This window comes from Somniosus microcephalus, chromosome 14 (assembly GCF_052327205.1).
Source record: "Somniosus microcephalus isolate GS21.2 chromosome 14, FLI_Smic_1.0, whole genome shotgun sequence".
Classification (NCBI taxonomy): Eukaryota; Metazoa; Chordata; class Chondrichthyes; order Squaliformes; family Somniosidae; genus Somniosus; species Somniosus microcephalus.
In genome coordinates this window covers 73,116,990-73,136,101 of record NC_141000.1, presented here as the reverse complement: position 1 = coordinate 73,136,101, position 19,112 = coordinate 73,116,990, and the positions used below count along the sequence as shown (strand labels likewise).

Here is a 19,112-nt window from a genome sequence, read left to right as displayed (position 1 = left end):
GAGTATCAACCTAGGTTATGTTCTCAAATCCTGTACTGAGGCTTTAATCCATGATCTCCTGACTCGGAGGTGAGAGTGCTACTACTGAGATAACCTGGCAGAGTTTGATTGTAATTTTCTCCAGTCTCCAACCAAAAAACATCACAATTAGAATATTTAGAACAACTTTCTTCAGTTCAGATCATACAGCCTTCTTGTTTTCAGTTGTTCCCCTCAGTGATATTTGTACTGTATGTGCCTTTAAGAGCCCCCTTTGTACTGTAATGCCGGTAATGGCCACTCGGGCTATATAAGCCTGTATATTGTGTTGTATCAGTTAGTTCCCCTCCAGACTTTGTTCAGTAAACACCTGTGAAACCAACTCCTGTCTTCAGTGTCTCTATTAACACACGGATACAACAGTGGCGGCGAATTGGAAACGGACTTACCTGCAACTCGGCAGCACCTCAAGGACATCAATTCCTCTGGCGTCCAAAGTCGAAGAAAATCAAGAAAAAGAAAAAGCTGTGGTTTCACCAGCTAGCCAAGCTGGTAGCAGGTACTGCAATAATCCTTCCTGGGCATCGGGCTGGGGCTCCAGCGGCTGGCTCTGCAGCTAGGCCAAGCAGCGAAGGCGGAGGCAAGCAGTAACAGACTGGGAGGGAGCACTCGGGAGACGGCCGGCGCTGCAAGCAGGTCGGCGTTCAGACCTAGGAGAGAGAGTCCGGCGGGAATGAGTCTCCACCTGTAAATAAATAAATAAAAAGGGAAACCCGCGGGAAACAGCGTTGTCATCGGCAGCAGCGGCGGGGAAGCGCGGGAAGCGCCATATCTTTTCTGCAGAAAAGAAAGTAAAGCGCGGGAAGCGCCATTTTTTTTCTAGGATGCCTAAGTCTGGCAATATTGATGCTTTTGATAACGAGATAGAGGATTGGACCACATATGTGGAAAGAGGAGGTATATTGCACCGCAAATGGAATAGAAAATGAAAAAAAAGCGTCAGTACTTCTAAATCTAATGGGCGCAAAGACATACGGGCTGTTACGAAACTTAATCACTCCAGCCAAACCAAAGGACAAGAATTTTAAAGAAATTGTTGATACCCTACAGGAGCACTTAAACCCAACACCGCTGCTGATAGCAGAATGATTCAAATTCTTCAAGAGGAATCAACACAAGAATGAAAGTAACGCTGATTACCTCACCGAATTAAGAAAGCTATCAAAGCACTGCCAATTCGGGGCAGGACTAGCAGATTATCTTCGAGACAAATTCGTCTGCGGTCTCCTAAGTGAAGGAACACAGAAAAGGCTGCTTTCTGAAAAAGATTTAACACTGGACAAGGCTTTCAGTATGGATGTATCATACGAAGCAGCCGCAAGAGGAGCTGCAGAGATACAACAAAAGACACAGGACTTTGGCACCCATGAAATGACACAGGCTTTCGAGAGATGTTATCGCTGCGGCAGATCCACCCATGACCAGATGGACTGCTGGTTCAAGGACAAAGCATGCAGGCAATGCGGAAAGATTGGACACATTGCACGGGTATGCCGATCTGGACAAAAAAAATCCACGGACAGGAACAAAAAAATCAATAAAGAAAAGTACAGAAAGTATACCCCAAAGGAAAAATAAGGGTGCCTGTTGTATACAACGGCAAGGAAATACAAAAGTTGTATTTATACGTTCTACAAGATGGTGGTCCACCGCTGTTGGGACATGAATGGATCAGGAAAATACGTTTAGACTGGCACTCCATTCAGGCACTGACGGTGACCAGTAAGGAAAAAAACGATGATGACGTCATACCTGAACGATTAAAAGACATCTTGGCCAACGCCAAAGAAGTGTTTCAAGAGAAACTAGGAACCTTGAAAGGCATCACCGCCTCAATAAAAGTGGAAGATGCGGCAATTCCCAAATTTTTTAAGGCAAGACCGGTGCCATACGCAATTCGTCCAGCAGTCGAGGCAGAGCTGGAGAATTTGGAAAAGGCAGGCGTATTATCCAAAATAGATTGGAGCGAGTGGGCAACACCCATCGTCCCAATCATGAAGAAAGCGTTGAATAATGATAAATCTGAAGAACAGAGAAAAATTCACATCTGTGGCGACTTCAAGGTGACTGTAAACCCGGTCCTTCACACGGTACAGTATCCAGAAGATATTTTCGCCTCACTATCCGGAGGGAAACGTTTCACCAAAATTGACTTGGCACAGGCATATCTACAGATGGAGGTTGAAGAGGCCTCTAAAAAGTATCTCACGATAAATACAAAGGTCTGTACCAGTACAATCGACTGGTTTTCGGAGTAGCATCCGCTCCAGCTATCTGGCAAAGAGCTATGGAGCAAGTCCTCCAAGGGATTCCGGGGACTCAATGCTACCTAGACGACATCCTTGTAACAGGAGAAAATGACAACGAGCCCCTTGCCAATTTGGAGCAGGTGCTCACTAGGCTGAGAGAACGGGGCCTACGAGCAAATCGCCCAAGTGCGAATTTTTCCAGAATCATAAGAACATAAGAACATAAGAAATAGGAGCAGGAGTAGGCCAATCGGCCCCTCGAGCCTGCTCCGCCATTCAATAAGATCACGGCTGATCTGATCCTAACCGCCAATCCACTATCACAGGACTATCTCCTGAATCTAACAGAATTAGACACATGAAACAGGAGCAGGATCAGGCTACACGGCCCCTGGGCCCGCTCCGCTACCCACAGGGCCATGACCGATCCGAACCTAGACTCATGTCCAAATTCCTGCCCGCTCCCCGTAACCCTTAATTCCCTTTTCTTCTAGGAAACTGTCTATTTCTGTTTTAAATTTATGTAATGATGTAGCTTCGACAGCTTTTTGGGGCAGCATATTCCATGGACCTACCACCCTCTGAGTGAAGTAGTTCCTCCTCATCTCAGTTTTGAAAGAGCAGCCCCTTATTCTAAGACTATGCCCCCTAGTTCTAGTTTCACCCATCATCGGGAACATCCTCCCCGCATCCACCCGATCCAACCCCTTCACAATCTTATATGTTTCAATAAGATCGCCTCTCATTCTTCTGAACTCCAATGAGTAGAGTCCCAATCTGCTCAACGTCTCCTCATATGTCCATCCCCTCATCCCCGGGATTAACCGAGTGAACCTTCTTTGTACTGACTCGAGAGCAAGTATGTCCTTTCTTAAGTATGGACACCAAAACTGTACGCAGTATTCCAGGTGCAGTCTCACCAATACCTTGTACAACTGAAGCAATACCTCCCTATTTTTATATTCTATCCCCCTAGCAATGAAAGGCAACATTCCATTGGCCTTCTTAATCACTTGCTGCACCTGCATACTAACCTTTTGAGTTTCGTGCACCAGGACCCCCAGATCCCTTTGTACTTCAGTACTTTCCAGTTTCTTGCCATTAAGATAATAACTTGCTCTGCGATTTTTCCTGCCAAAGTGCATAACCTCACACTTTCCAGTATTGTATTCCATCTGCCAAATCTCTGCCCACTTACTTAGCCTGTCTATGTCCCTTTGCAGGATTTTTATGTCCTCCTCACTCACTACTTTCCCTGCCATCTTCGTATCATCTGCAAACTTTGATATGTTACACTCGGTCCCCTCCTCCAAATTGTTAATAGAGATTGCAAAGAGTTGGGGACCCAGCACTGACCCCTGTGGAACACCACTGGTTACTGATTGCCAGTCTGAGAATGAACCATTTATCCCAACTCTCTGCCTTCTGTTAGATAGCCAATCCTCTATGCATGCCAGAATATTACCCCCAATCCCGTGATTTTTTATCTTAAGCAATAATCTTTTGTGTGGCACCTTGTCAAATGCCTTTTGGAAGCCTAAATACACTACGTCCACTGGTTCACCTTTATCCACCCTATATGTTACTTCCTCAAAGAACTCCAGCAAATTTGTCAAACATGACATCCCCTTCATAAAACCATGCTGACTTTGTCTTATTAAATTATGATTATCCAAATGTCCTGTTACTGTCTCCTTAATAATGGACTCCAAAATTTTACCTACCACAGATGTTAGGCTAACTGGTCTATAGTTTCCAGCCTTCTGTCTACTGCCCTTTTTAAATAAGGGTGTTACATTAGCAGTTTTCCAGTCTGCCGGGACCTTTGCTGAGTCCAGGGAGTTTTGGAAGATTATTACCAATGCATCCACAATCCCTACCGCCACTTCCCTGAAGACCCTAGGATGTAAGCCATCAGGTCCAGGTGATTTATCCGCCTTGAGTCCCATTATTTTACCGAGTACCACTTCCTTAGTGATTTTGATCGTGTTTATCTCCTCCCCCACTATAGCCCCCTGCTTGTCCAGTGTTGGGATATTCTTGGTGTCCTCTACTGTAAAGACTGATACAAAATATTCATTCAGTGTTTTTGCCATCTCCATATTTCCCACCATTAATTTCCCGGTCTCATCCTCTAAGGGACCAACATTTACTTTAGCCACCCTTTTTCTTTTTATATAACTATAAAAACTCTTACTATCTGTTTTTATATTTTTTGCTCATTTATTTTCATAATCTATCTTTCCTTTCTTAATCAATCTTTTTGTTATTTTTTGCTGTCTTTTAAAGTTTTCCCAATCCTCTATCCTCCCACTAGATTTGGCTACCTTATATGCCCTTGTTTTTAGTCGAATACTATCCTTAATTTCTTTACTTAGCCACGGATGGCTGTCTTTTCTTTTACACCCTTTTCTTCTCAGTGGAATATATATTTTTTGGAAGTTGTAAAATAACTCCTTAAATGTACACCACTGATCATGTATCGTCTTACCCTTTAATCTATTTTCCCAATCCACTTTACTCAATTCCGCTCTCATACCTTCATAGTCTCCTTTATTCAAGCTTAGCACGCTTGTTTGAGATCCAACCTCCTCACCCTCTAATTGAATATGGAATTCAACCATGTTATGGTCACTCATTCCAAGGGGATCCTTTACTAGGACATTTTTAATTAATCCTGTCTCGTTACACAGGACCAGATCTAAGGTTGCTTGCCCCTGGTCGGTTCAGTCATAGAGTCATAGAGTTTTACAGCACAGAAAGAGGCCCTTCGGCCCATCGTGTCTGCGCCGCCCATCCATCCCTGTCCAGTCTAATCCCATTTTCCAGCATTTGGTCCATAGCCTTGTATGCAATGGCATTTCAAGTGCTCATCCAAATGCTTCTTGAATGTTGTGAGGGTTCCTGCCTCTACCACCCTTTTAGGCATTGAGTTCCACATTCCAACCACCCTCTGGGTGAAAAAGTTCCTCCTCAAATCCCCTCTAAATCTCCTGCCCCTTACCCTGAATCTATGCCCCCTTGTTATTGACCCCCCTACTAAGGGGAAAAGTTCCTCTTTGTCTACCCTATCTATGCCCCTCATCATTTTGTACACCTCAATCAGGTCCCTCCTCAGCCTTCTTTGCTCCAAGGAAAACAACCCCAGCCTGTTTAGTCTTTCTACATAGCTGAGGCGCTCCATCCCAGGTAACATCCTGGTGAATCTTCTCTGCACCCTCTCCAAAGCAATCACATCCTTCCCATAGTGAGGCGACCCGAACTGCACACAGTACTCCAGCTGTGGCCTCACCAGCGTTTTGTACAGCTCCATCATAACCTCCCTGCTCTTATATTCTATGCCTCGGCTAATGAAGGCAAGTATCCCATATGCCTTTTTAACCACCTTATCTACCTGTTCCGCTGCCTTCAGGGATCTATGTACATGTACACCAAGGTCCCTCTGTACTTCCTAGGGTCCTACCACTCATTGTGTATTCCCTTGCCTTATTTGTCCATCCAAAATGCATCACCTCGCACTTTTCAGGGTTAAATTCCATTTGCCACTTTTCCGCCCATCTGACCAACCCGTTTATATCGTCCTGTAGCCTGAGGCTTTCCTCCTCGCAATTTACCACCCCACCAATTTTCGTGTCATCTGCGAACTTACTGATCATACCTTTTACATTCTCATCCAAATCATTTATGTAGATCACAAACAACAAGGGACCCAGCACCGATCCCTGAGGTACCCCACTGGACACAGGCTTCCAGTCACAAAAGCAACCTTCGACCATCACCCTCTGCCTCCTGCCACTCAGCCAGTTTAGGATCCAACGCGCCAAGGCACCCTGGATCCCATGGGCTCTTACCTTCTTGACCAGTCTCCTATGCGGGACTTTGTCAAAAGCTTTACTGAAGTCCATGTAAACCACATCCACAGCATTTCCCTCATCCACCCCCCTAGTCACCCCCTCGAAAAATTCAATCAGATTTGTCAGACATGATTTACCCTTGACAAAGCCATGCTGACTATCCCCGATTAATCCTTGCCTCTCCAAGTGGAGACTAATTTTGTCCCTCAGAATTTTTTCCAATAATTTCCCTACCACAGATGTTAGGCTCACTGGCCTGTAATTCCCTGGTTTATCCCTGCTACCCTTCTTGTATAATGGTACTACATTAGCTGTTCTCCAGTCCTCTGGTACAACCCCTGTGGCCAGAGAGGTTCTGAAAATTTGTGTCAGAGCCCCTGCAATCTCCTCCTTTGCCTCCCACAGCAGCCTGGGATACATCTCGTCCGGGCCTGGGGATTTATCCACTTTTTGGCCTGCTAAAACCGCTAGCACCTCCTCCCTCTCGATGCTAATATGTTCAAGTATGTCACAGTCCCCTTGCCCGATTTCTATGTCTGCATCGTCTTTCTCCATAGTGAACACAGATGCAAAAAATTAATTTAAAACCCCGCCTACATCATCTGGCTCTACACACAGATTGCCACTTTGGTCCCTAATGGGCCCTACCCTTTCCCTGGTTATCCTCTTGCCCTTAATATACTTATAAAACATCTTAGGATTTTCCTTTATTTTGCTCGCCAGTGTTACCTCATGGCCCCTCCTCGCCCTCCTAATTTCTTTTTTAAGTATGCCCCTGCACTTTTTATACTCCTCTAGGGCTTCTTCCGTCTTTAGTCTTTTGTAACTGCCAAAAGCCCCCCTTTTATTTCTAATGCATTTTTGTATATCCCTTGTCATCCAAGGTTCCCTTTGCTTGTTGGTCCCACCCTTGACCTTTACAGGAACATGTTGGCGTTGTACTCTCTCTATTTCCCTTCTGAAAGTCTCCCACTGCTTTGATGTGGATTTTCCTATAAGTAGCTGCTCCCAGTCCACTTTGGCCAGATCCTGCCTTATCATATTAAAATCGGCCTTCCCCCAATTTAGAACCCTTATTTCCGGGCCGTCTTTGTCTTTTTCCATGACCACCTTAAATCTCACCGAATTATGGTCACTGTCGCCAAAATGCTCTCCTACTGATACTTCCACCACTTGCCCGGCTACATTCCCCAGAATTAGGTCCAGTACCGCCCCCTCTCTTGTAGGACTTTCTACATGTTGGCTCAAAAAGCTCTCCTGGATGCACTTTAAGAATTCTGCACCCTCTAAGCCTTTCACACTCTGACTCTCCCAATTTATATTGGGGAAGTTGAAATCCCCCACTATTATTACCCTATTATTTTCGCACTTCTCTGAGATTTGCCTACATATCTGTTCCTCTATCTCCCCCTGACTGTTTGGGGGCCTATAGTACACTCCCAGCAAAGTGCTTGCCCCCTTTTTGTTTTTAAGTTCTACCCATATGGCCTCATTTGAGGAACCCGCTAATATATCATCCCTCCTTACAGCAGCAATTGACTCCTTAATTAATATTGCAACACCCCCTCCCCTTTTACACCCCCCTCTGTCTCGCCTGAAGATTCTATACCCCGGAATATTGAGCTGCCAGTCCTGACCCTCCCTCAACCATGTCTCTGTGATAGCAACAATATCGTACTCCCATGTGTTCAACAACAACTTCAGTTCATCCACCTTATTTGCAAGACTCCTTGCATTAAAATAAATGCCTTCCAGCCCTGCCATATTCCCTTTTGCCTTCACATATTTGCTCTGCCTTCCCATCTGACTTGTTTTTTCCTCTGTATTTGGCTGTAAATCACCCCCTACTATAGCTCCACTCTGTACCCCATCCCCCTGCCAAGTTAGTTTAAACCCCCCCCCCCAGCAGTGCTAGCAAACCTCCCCGCAAGGATATTGGTTCCCCTCTGGTTCAGGTCTAAACCGTCCGACTTGTACAAGTCCCACCTTTCCCAGAAGCAGACCCAGTGATCCAGGAAACTAAAGCCCTCCCCCCTGCACTATCCCTTTAGCCACGCATTCATCTGTTCTATCTTCCTATTCCTATACCCACTAGCACGTGGCACCGGGAGTAATCCAGAGATTACAACCTTTGAGGTCCTGCTCTTTAATCTTTCACCTAGCTCCCTAAATTCTTGCTGCAGGACCTCATCCCTCTTTTTACCTATGTCGTTGGTACCAATGTGGACCACGACCTCTGGCTGTTCACCCTCCCCCTCCAGAATGCCCTGCAGGTTCAGTTACATACTGCTCAAGAAACCCATCCCTAATACACTCAATGAACTCATCCTCAAGGCAGCCCTGCCCAATTTGATTTGTCCAATTAATATGATAGTTAAAACCCCCCATAATTATAGATGTTCCCTTATTACAAGCCTCAACTATTTCCTGATTGATACTCCGTCCAACCGAGTTGCAACTGTTCGGAGGCCTATAGACTATGCCCACTAGTGTTTTTTTCCCCTTATTATTCCTTATCTCCACCCAAACTGTTTCATTATCCTGATCTTTTGACCCAATATCATTTCTCTGTATTACAGTGATTCCTTCCTTTATTAACATAGCCACCCCACCTCCCCTTCCTTCCTGCCTGTCCTTCCTGATCGTTAAATAACCTGGTATGTTTAATTCCCAGGCATTGTCACCCTGCAGCCATGTTTCTGTAATGGCCACAAGATCATACCCATATGTAACTATTTGTGCCATTAACTCGTCTATTTTGTTACGAATGCTACGTGCATTCAGATAGAGAACTTTCAAATGTGTTTTGTGACACTTAGTTCCTGCTTTTGCCCTTTTTATTACTTTACCTTTTACTCCATACCTTCTGCCCCTTCCTGACACGCTCTGGTTTTTAATTTCCCCGCTGCTACCTAAGTCTATGACCTTCTCTGTTGTCATTTTTATTATTTGCTCTCTAGGAACCTCCCCCCCACTACTTAGTTTAAAGCCCTCTCTACAGCCCTAGTTATATGATCCGCCAGGACTCTAGTCCCAGCACTGGCCAAGTGAAGCCCGTCCCAACGGAACAGCTCCCTCCTGCCCCAGTACTGGTACCAGTGTCCCAGGAAGCAAAACCCATTTCTCCCACACCAGTCTTTGAGCCACGCATTTAACTCTCTTATTTTATTTGTCCTAGCCAAATTCGCTCGTGGCTCAGGTAATAATCCAGAGATTATTACCCTTGAGGTTCTGTTTTTTAATTTGACCCCTAGCTGCTCATACTCCTTTAACAGTACCGGCTTCCTAGTCCTATCTATGTCGTTTGTACCAACATGGACCACGACGACTGGATCCATCCCCTCCCACTGCAAATATCATATTGTGGCCACATAATTAATAAGGAAGGGTTGCATAAGTCACCTGAAAAAATTGAAGCGGTCATAAAAGCCCCAGCACCTGAAAATGTTTCACAATTAAGGTCATTCCTGGGATTAATAAATTACTATCATAAATTTTTACCGAACTTATCAACTCTTCTGCACCCTCTTAATGAACTGCTACAAACAGGAGTAATTTGGAAATGGAGCGAAGACTGTAAACGTGCCCTCCATAAATGCAAAGACTTAATCACGTCCAAAGAAGTTTTGGCTCATTACAACCCATCACTGCCAATCAGACTGGCGTGCAATGCATCCCCTTACGGCGTAGGAGCAGTATTATCGCATAAATTCCCTGATGGCTCGGAACGGCCGATAGCTTTTGCGTCACGCTCATTGAACTCAGCTGAGCGTAACTACGCCCAAATCGACAGGGAAGCACTCAGCCTGGTATGGGGAGTGAAGAAATTCAACCATTACCTACACGGACAAAAATTTACCTTGTTGACTGACCATCAACCCCTCATCTCCATATTCAACCCTAAAAAGGGTGTTCCCATTATGACAGCGCAAAGGCTACAGAGGTGGTCCCTTTTTCTAGGGGCACACCAATATAACATAGAATACAAAGGATCAAAACAGCATGGGAATGCTGATGGTTTATCGCGCCTACCGTTACCAACAGTAGAAGAAGCACCTACCGTAGACCCAGTGGAGATTTTCCACTCTACCATAGTCGAATGTCTACCAGTAACAAATTATGCCATTGAAAGGGAAACTAGAAATGACCCGACTCTCTCACGAGTCTACGATTTAACAGTGAAGGGATGGCCAGCACATGGCGAACCACTGTTGCCAGCATTCTCGCAAAGAAGAGAACAGCTGTCAGTGTGCCGAGGAACCTTGATGTGTGGATCCAGAGTGGTGATTCCACCCAAACTCCAGGATAAAGTTCTAAAGGAGCTTCACGAGGGGCATCTGGGTGGAGTGAAAATGAAGAACCTAGCCAGGGCGTTTGTATGGTGGCCAGGTATTGATGGAGACATCGAAGAAATGACCAAGAGCTGCCTAGGATGCCAGAAGGTCCAAAACGCTCCACCACAAGCCCCTCTACATCCATGGGAGTGGCCCTCATCTCCCTGGCAAAGGGTACACATCGACTTTGCTGGTCCATTTATGGACTCAATGTTCTTAATCGCGGTTGATGCACACTCCAAGTGGCCGGAGGTAATAAAGATGTCCTCCACCACCACGGAAAAAACCATCACAGTATTAAGGACCATATTTGCCAGGAATGGGCTGCCTGAACAGATCTGTTCTGATAGTGGACCGCAATTTGTGTCCAAAGAATTCAGGAAGTTCTTAAAAAAACAATGGGGTTAAGCACTACACGTCCGCCCCATACCATCCCGCCACCAATGGATTGGCTGAAAGGTTTGTCCAGACCTTCAAGAAGGCCATAAAGGCCATGGGTAATGAAGACATAAAACTTCAGCACAAGGTGGATAACTTCTTGTTCGCATACAGGAATGCAACACATATGGTTACAAATCAAACTCCCGCCATGATGTTCTTCAATAGAAGCCTAAGATGCCGGCTGGATTTGATCAAGCCAAACATCAGAAGGGACGTGGAGAACCGGCAATTTCAAGGCATGAATGAAAGGCCAACTAGAACCTTCCAGATAGGTCAACAATTTTTGGCCCGGGACTACCGTACCGAGAAATGGCAGCCTGGAACTATCTGCACACGACTAGGACCGCTGATGTATTCCGTGGACATCGGAGAAAGCATAATAAGGCGCCATGCTGACCAAATCATAGAGTCATCCGAAAAGGGACAACCTACACCACAACTCTATATGCCTAATGATGAAGTAGAGATACCCATATCTACCTCCGATCCAGTGATACTGGAACCCGATGAACCCGACACTGGCATTCAAGCCGAATCAGCCTTGCCAAAAGAACCTACTACACCACCACAAACTACTATACCACCGAGGAGTTCTCCGGACCGAGTCAGGAAGCCTCCAGAGAGACTGACTTATAATTAATTAACTGCAGCAATGTGTAGATTATTTTTCTTGTAACATGTAATTAATGATTACTTAAAATATTATGTACTGGTTGGCTAAAAGGGGAGGAATTGTAGTGTATGTGCCTTTAAGAGCCCCCTTTGTACTGTAATGCCGGTAATGGCCACTCGGGCTATATAAGCCTGTATATTGTGTTGTATCAGTTAGTTCCCCTCCAGACTTTGTTCAGTAAACACCTGTGAAACCAACTCCTGTCTTCAGTGTCTCTATTAACACACGGATACAACAATATTGTCCACTGACAGCACATATTGGAGCATGCCTACTATTTTCTGATACGTGCTGGTAGGAGGTGGTGCTTCCTGCTGCCGCGGGTACTTGGAAAATTACCCCCATATAATCTTGGCAAGGCTCAAAGGGTTAGTCGGAATAGAAATGTTATCCTGGTGATGTGGATAGGAGGATAATGTAGGCGTGCTGATCTAAATTGACATTACTGCCCGTATTTGATATCAGCAGTCGTTTGGCAAATGTCAGATAACTTGTAGCTGTCACCCAGTTCTCTGTTACTAAGGGTAAATCCATCACTGGGAAATACAACCTGAATTTATTAAAACATACTTGTGTGGTTTTTTTCTCCTTCAGATCCTGTATGAAATGGGGAAAATTTCAGAAAGTGAGATCTGGCAGGCTGAACCCGTGTCTTTGGTAAGTTTCTCAACATTTCTGTGATGTCTCATTGGGTACTGTCTATGGCGGGGTGGGCAATTATTTGGGCTGGAGGGCCACTTAACAAGTTTTGGTGAGCTGTTGAGGGCCACGCACATGTTCCCCCATTGTGCATCAATCGCAAGGACCAGTACAGGCTGCTCACCAGCTCCTGCCGCTGGAAGAGATACTGCAAATTTAAAGGGACTGCGCACGAAAAAAGAATTCGAGGGAACATTGTATCAACATAAATGCAGATAGTAGTCAGATACTATCTTAAATACACAAAATGTAGTGTAAAATAGTAAAATCTTCCATTGCTAAATGAATGAAATGATTGATGGACTGATTACACGTTGTACTGAAAGTCTACATGGCTCGAGTCTGTGGGGCCTCCCAACACGAGAGGTGTTCTCTTTTTAGTGCGCTGAGTATGGGAGCCCGAGGCTTCGCAAGACCTGAACTACAATCGCGTTACCTGGAGTCCTTGTGGTCTGGGATCCATTCCCGTGTCTAAGACGGCGATGAGAGCTCCCCTGCCATTGTACTCTGGGTACCGGGAGAGGAAAGACACAGCAGCGGTCTCTTTCTTCGGTAAAATAGTCATTGAGATGAGCAGCCATGACTCGACTCTAAAATGAATAGGTCACGTTCGAATACGCAGTGCATTCTGGGTACGGACGTCCGTCATTGGGACCCAGAATCGCGGAATGGATCCTTGTAAGAACGGGCCATGGAGAATCGCTTTTGCGAATTGATAAATTGAATTAAGCATTACTGTGTGTTCCCGGGCTGCAGTTCGGGTCCATTTCTGACCTACAAGAAGTAAAAGTGGATAGACTAATGTGCAGCTCGAGCTCCGGTTCGCATTCTATTTCTGTCAGGTCCAGCGGGCCAGATTTTGCCCACCACTGGTCTATGGTCTCATAGACTTCCTGCTAGAGGCCAACTGACAATTGAAGCATCACATTTTACCTATCGGTCTTTATATTCATCAACTGGGACCTACAGCTGCTTTTAAATAAATTGTTCTGTACATTCTTAAAATAATTAGTACTACAATAGCATTGATGGAAATTGTAGTGGATTCAGTTAGTAGTTTTTGTCATATGCACATGCTTGTGTACTAATGAAGTAATTTTAAAAATCTTCATATACCAACTTATGATTCCCACACTGACCGCTGCCCAATTTCCCTAAAATTGCCACACTTAACTATTAAGCAGTTCTTTTTCCATTATCTCTCTATATAACCTCTCAGATGTCATCAGTCTGTATTTCACTGAGGAAAGTCTCTAGTGCATTAGAGCATGGTTTCCTTTTTTTAAATTGCGATATGTAATCTTAATTAAAACTTTAAAAAAGATTAGTCAGTTAAAAATCTATGCTTATTGGTAGTTTCCTTCTATTGCTGTTAGAAAATCTCTCTAATGATTGCATACACCATAGGACCCTGTCAATAGTGTGTTTCTCAGGTTATATTTTTTTCTGGGGTAAGGATCTCTGGATCAATTCTCTGATTGGTCTAAAATGCTGTCCCTTATTAAAATGGATGAAGCTGCTCTGAGACACAGGCCCCATTATTGACATCACTGGAGTAGCTGGTGAGGGAAGGGTACCTAAAATAGCAAAAATTTACTGCAATTTTATAAAAATATGAGGCTATTTGCATCCTTTAAATTTTCAGTATTGCAGCTCTGGGGATCAGTTTCCCACTACATGTCGCATCATATTTGTGTCAGCTGACGACTGTGCTGTCAAGATCCTCCTCTAGTTTTCATACTAACACTTGAGACTTTTTTCCCCCCAAAATGAACCCGAACTTTATTTGATCGTACAGTACTGGCTTTATATCTACCGCTGCTAACCTCATCACATTCAGCTTTTTTATACAACAAAAAGGAGCCTTTGGGAGAACAACAACTCGACTGATAGGTGATCATATCGCTCTCTCTCTAACACAGAGTACAGTGAACTGGTCTCCTCCATTTTCTAATCTGGCTTGCTTAAAGACTGATAAAATTCTGGGATGTTCTTGTATCAGACTGTTGAGAACTCAAACATGTAATCATCTAGTTGTGCGGTATTATTATAATTCTCCCTTTGTCCCCTCACATATTGAGTCTTTTGCAGGTTTATCCTCCTGTTTGGTTAAGGCGATGCGTGGGTCTTGAAAATACTTTTTCACTGAGCTAGGCCCCTGATGTCGATCTAAATATTTCTTTCAGGATGTTCCTGGAATTCCAATCAAGACAACGTTCTGGGAGAGAAACTTGCCTTCAGTTTCAGGATGTTTAAAGCTTTTTGGATGGTCAACATTCCTCACTTCTGCAGCTGCTGTAGGGCTCTTTGCATATAAAAAGGGACTGCTGAGAAAGAATTAAGTAGGAGATACTTCGACAGCCAGACCCGTCACCTCTTCCTTAATGCACAGTTTCACGGTCATCATCTGCCAGTTGTGCTAATCTTCTAAAAATATTTCCGCTCTGCTGATTTATACAATCATTTAGTCTCCCATGAGGAAAACTACAGATGAAAATGTTATCATGAATCCTTATTTCTTTTTAGGGTTTCCATGAATTTTACTCTTAACTTACTGAGAGATAGTAAGTCATAATTGAACTTGCTGTTGGTATTAGAAATCCATGGTTTTGCATGCATCGGTTATCTTTTGATACAACTTATGTTAAATTTTTCATGATTTTACACGTTACATTAACAAATTTTAGATTTTTGGAAGATGTCTTATACTATGCAGACAGCTAGCCCTTGATGATTGCATTCTTGGTTACTGTGTTCTTGTGTTTTGATTGCTAAATTTCTACCTATAATTCTGTTTACAGTAGCTGAACCTTATTACAGAAACCGTTGGCATAACGTGTAGAACTAAGTGATACTAAAACATCAATAATCCTCATTTTTATCCATCAATAATCCTCATTATTATCCATCTGTCTTAGATAGTGATGCCTTTTTAAGCTCCTAAATTGCATTTAATGCCTCTGAGATGCATATAAAAAATAACTAACTTGCAGTAACAAAGTTTGAGAACAAATGACAGTGAGAAGTTTTGTACAGGAATACTCGATAGTATAATACGTGGTCCTTCACCTCCAGGAATTCTCCGTGCCAGCTGTGAAAATCTGATCAACCCAGCCAGTAGATTTTAGGCAGCTCGGGCATCCTGTCCATACACCATAGGTGTCTGTTTCATAAGGAATTCATCTTTAAAAAATTGTTCATGTCCTACTTTAAAATTTATGTTAAAAGCATAGATTCACATAAATATTGATTAAAATAACACACACCAGTATTTTTTTAAATATCAAAAAAATGGTTCTGATTTTATTCAGCTTTAACAACCAGCACTGTGGCACTTAGCTCCAGATATCTCTAATCAAGGGTCCCAATAGACCTATTAAAAATAATCACTGAATGGACTGATAAGATCTTCATGCTGATGTTACTCTGCACTTTTGAAATGTGAAGATCAGAAGGGAAACATTGAATGATTTAATCCCGACTTTCTGATTTGTGTTTGGGAATGAGTAAGTCCAGGCACTTTCTGATACCTGTATTTTTCAATTTTTCTTCCTTATTCCGGTTTCCATATATTAACGAAAATAGTTGAGACCTAATTGTACCAACATAAACTCATTTTAAACATTTTAAGTTCTGGACTAAATCCTAACCCTTCTGATCAGTCATCTGTTGGGCAAAGATTTTATTTTACAGTCTTATTAATTATGTTAATACTTTGAAAATGTTTAATTGACCAAATTAAGATTAAGAACAAAGTTACATGTTAAAAATCAGGATCTAGATTGATGATGTCACAAAAGCCGAAACAGTGAATTATCATTTTATTAAACTAATGTATTAAAAAAGTAACTTTACAGTGCAAATGCATGTAACAATGAATCCAAAATGTTATGAATAGGTGTTAAACATGTGAGTTCAGTGTAATTGTGCTAAAACAGATATGGAAATACAGTGATGGACAGTGCAATTTGGGTATCAGTGTCTATGGCAAAATTAATGTATTTGAACATTCTACAGTGATGCTGATTCTGTCTCTTTTCCAAAGACATTGGGGTGAATTTTTACTTGCAGGAGCGCGTGGGTTTGGGAGCAGGTGGGGGGTAAAAGTGTGGAAATTGACAGCCCTTCAGGAAACTGGCTCCAACCCGCCAACTTCCACATTTAACTGCAGTGTGTTAGGCTGCGTATGAACAACTCCCTTGGGAGAGGCAGGTTGTCAATTTCACGATGTTAATAGCTCATTAAGGGCGATATTAACATGGGTTTTGAGATTTAACTGTGGGTGCACAGGTTTCCCGGGCTTCCTGGAACTCGCCAGTGTAAGCAAGGCGAGTTCCCAATTGAGGGGTCTGAAGAAATAATAGGCAAATATTCCAATAAGTACTGAAACCTCACAGCTGCTTTCTTGTCTGATTGTGTGAAAGGCTTTTGTTCACAGTTCTTGTACTGAAAGGTTACTTTCACAACTTTGGAGGTTAATCCATCTGATCTCCACTTTGGAGCCGTGATCCATCAGATCAGCATGTGTGCCACTTATGCTGTTTTACTTTGGACCTCAGATGAGGACCAAGATGACCAGCAGCATCAACAGCACCAGCAGCAGCAGGAGGAGCACCAGCAAGAGCACCACCAGCAGGAGCAGCAACAGCTTGCTCCCCACAGACCTGCCGCTCCACATTCCTCTCATGGCCCACCCTCACTTCCATGCTAGAAATGAGCTGGAGAACACTTTGCTGCAGATCAGTGGGGCGATGAGCAGCCAAGGCTAGGGTATCAGTCATCCTATTTAAGGAGGCATTCGTAGTGTGCAAGCCATTGGTGAGGGCCTGCATGCACTCATGTGATTGCTGGGTTTGATGCTCCATGCAGGTGTCCACTCTTTCCATGCAGACATAATCGCAAAGGCCTGCGACATCATGCCACTCATGCGTGAGACAGACTCCTCCAATCTCTCTGCAAGCGTGCACAGTGCGGCTGGAAAGCCTACCAGTATATCGCATATTCTTTGCTGCTGCGCCAGAAGCATCGTCTTTGTTGACAGCACCCAAGGTTCAGCATCTGCGTCCAGCTGAGCAGAGCTTGGAGCATCCTGTGGCCTCTGATATGGACTCCACTGCTGTCCCTGTCTCCACCATCTGCTCTTGCTCACCCGTGATGTGTGAGTCACCAGGTGAAAACCTAGTAGGCTTGAGAAGTCAGTGAGGGGTTTGTGACACACACATTAGGATGCAGTTGAATGTGCCACTGTACTCACCTTTCCTGCCATAGGTCATTAAACTGCATTCGGCATTGAATCAGGAGCGTGGCACCACACTCCTGCTGCTCACCTCATGAGCCACCTCTAGCCACACCTTCTTGGTTTCGCTGGCAGGCTTCTTCCTTCCTTCAGTAGGGAACAGTATCTCCCTGCGGGCCCTTGCAGCCCCCGGCAGCACATCCAGGGAGGTGTCACTAAAGCTAGGTGCAGGCTTTGAATGGTGGAACTCCATTCTGACAGTTCCTTGTGTTGTACTCCCAACTCCAGAATCCATCAAATGTCATCTTTGCGGTGTCCCTTTAAATACTGTAGTTGAAATCAACTCATGCGGGTTGTCATCACGCCTGCTCAGCCTAATTGGCTGGGAAACCTGGAAGTCCGATGCAAATGCAGTGGCTGGGTTAAAAAGCCACTGACCGACTCGCTGCACTTCTGGGTTTCCCGCGTGCTACTGGACACCCCCCACCCCACCCCACTGCTCCCAGCACGTCAGCAAGTAAAAATTCCCTCCATTGTGAGTTTAGTCTTTGTGCCTTATTCCTTTGTGGTATTTTCTTTTCTCAAGTGCCTACGTGACTGTGACTTTTCAGTGTGCACATTTTCAAGCTGTAACATTTAAAAGTTTTATATTGTCAATTGTAGCATTTTATTTCTACACTGGTACACAGACAATGTAAATCTGGTGTCACCTGTAATGTGCTGATAGATAAGCAAACCAGTGTTTCGTTTGAACTGTGCGCAAAGCTCATGCTAATGTCTGAACTGCTTGATAGAGCTAATGATGGTTTAATTTTGCATAAGGCCACCAATCAGCACGGCAAGGCATCGGTCATTTCTCACTGGTCCATAGAATGTTAATGACTAATGCAAGTAACTTTGAGAAGTAACAAGTAACTTGTGCTAGCAGGTTTTGCAATAAGTGACAGCATACACTTAAATAATGAAAGATTTGCTGTAAAATCTTTTTGAACAATTCACGTGGGATCTAATGTTTTAAATCAACCTTATGCTTATATAACATAAAATGAATACTACTGGTTACTGATCTAGTGATAAACTGATGTGAAAATATTGCTGGGTAAATGTCTTGATTTTAAAATATCCTTGGAATTTGTAGTTCTTCCTCATTGGGTTATCCTGCAAACACCATGGGTAAGGTAATATACGCAACGAGACAATTAGAGTCTTGAGTTCCCACATGGGAAAGATTTTCTGTGTGTGGTATATGTAGAAACATTGTAAACACTTAACTTTCTAAATATGTTTATGATTTTGTTACTCGTGACTAGCAGAGATCTTCCACTACGGAGAGAAGAAAAGAAATCCAAGATGGAAGTAGTGATGATATCAACAATGCAGCTGCTGCTGATTCTGGTAACTGTACCTCAAATACAACAACTTGGGGAAAAAGACCTCTCCCATTGGGAAGAGCTAGATATGATTGATGTAGCACAAGCTGCTTGTACTAGGTTCAAAGAAACTGCAACTGCACTGGTACTTGCAAATTTGAAATGTTGGAACAGGCACTATCACATCTTACCTGCTCTCAGGGAGGATGAAAGCATG

The 19,112-nt window shown here is 43.7% G+C and overlaps 1 protein-coding gene across 2 annotated transcripts in view; it reads left to right on the top strand.

Annotated features, from left to right (window-relative positions):
- The window catches only part of LOC147107559 (amine oxidase [flavin-containing]-like), a 206,961-nt gene extending 188,312 nt beyond the window's left edge, over nt 1-18,649 (top strand). For both annotated transcript variants that reach the window (XM_086006684.1, XM_086006683.1), the window contains 2 exons: nt 12,185-12,247; nt 14,476-18,649. In XM_086006684.1, coding sequence (XP_085862810.1) covers nt 12,185-12,247; nt 14,476-14,631 — 219 coding nt within the window. In that variant the 3' untranslated portion in view covers nt 14,632-18,649. The remainder of the gene's footprint in view (nt 1-12,184; nt 12,248-14,475) is intronic.
- The last annotated feature ends 463 nt before the right edge of the window (nt 18,650-19,112 follow it).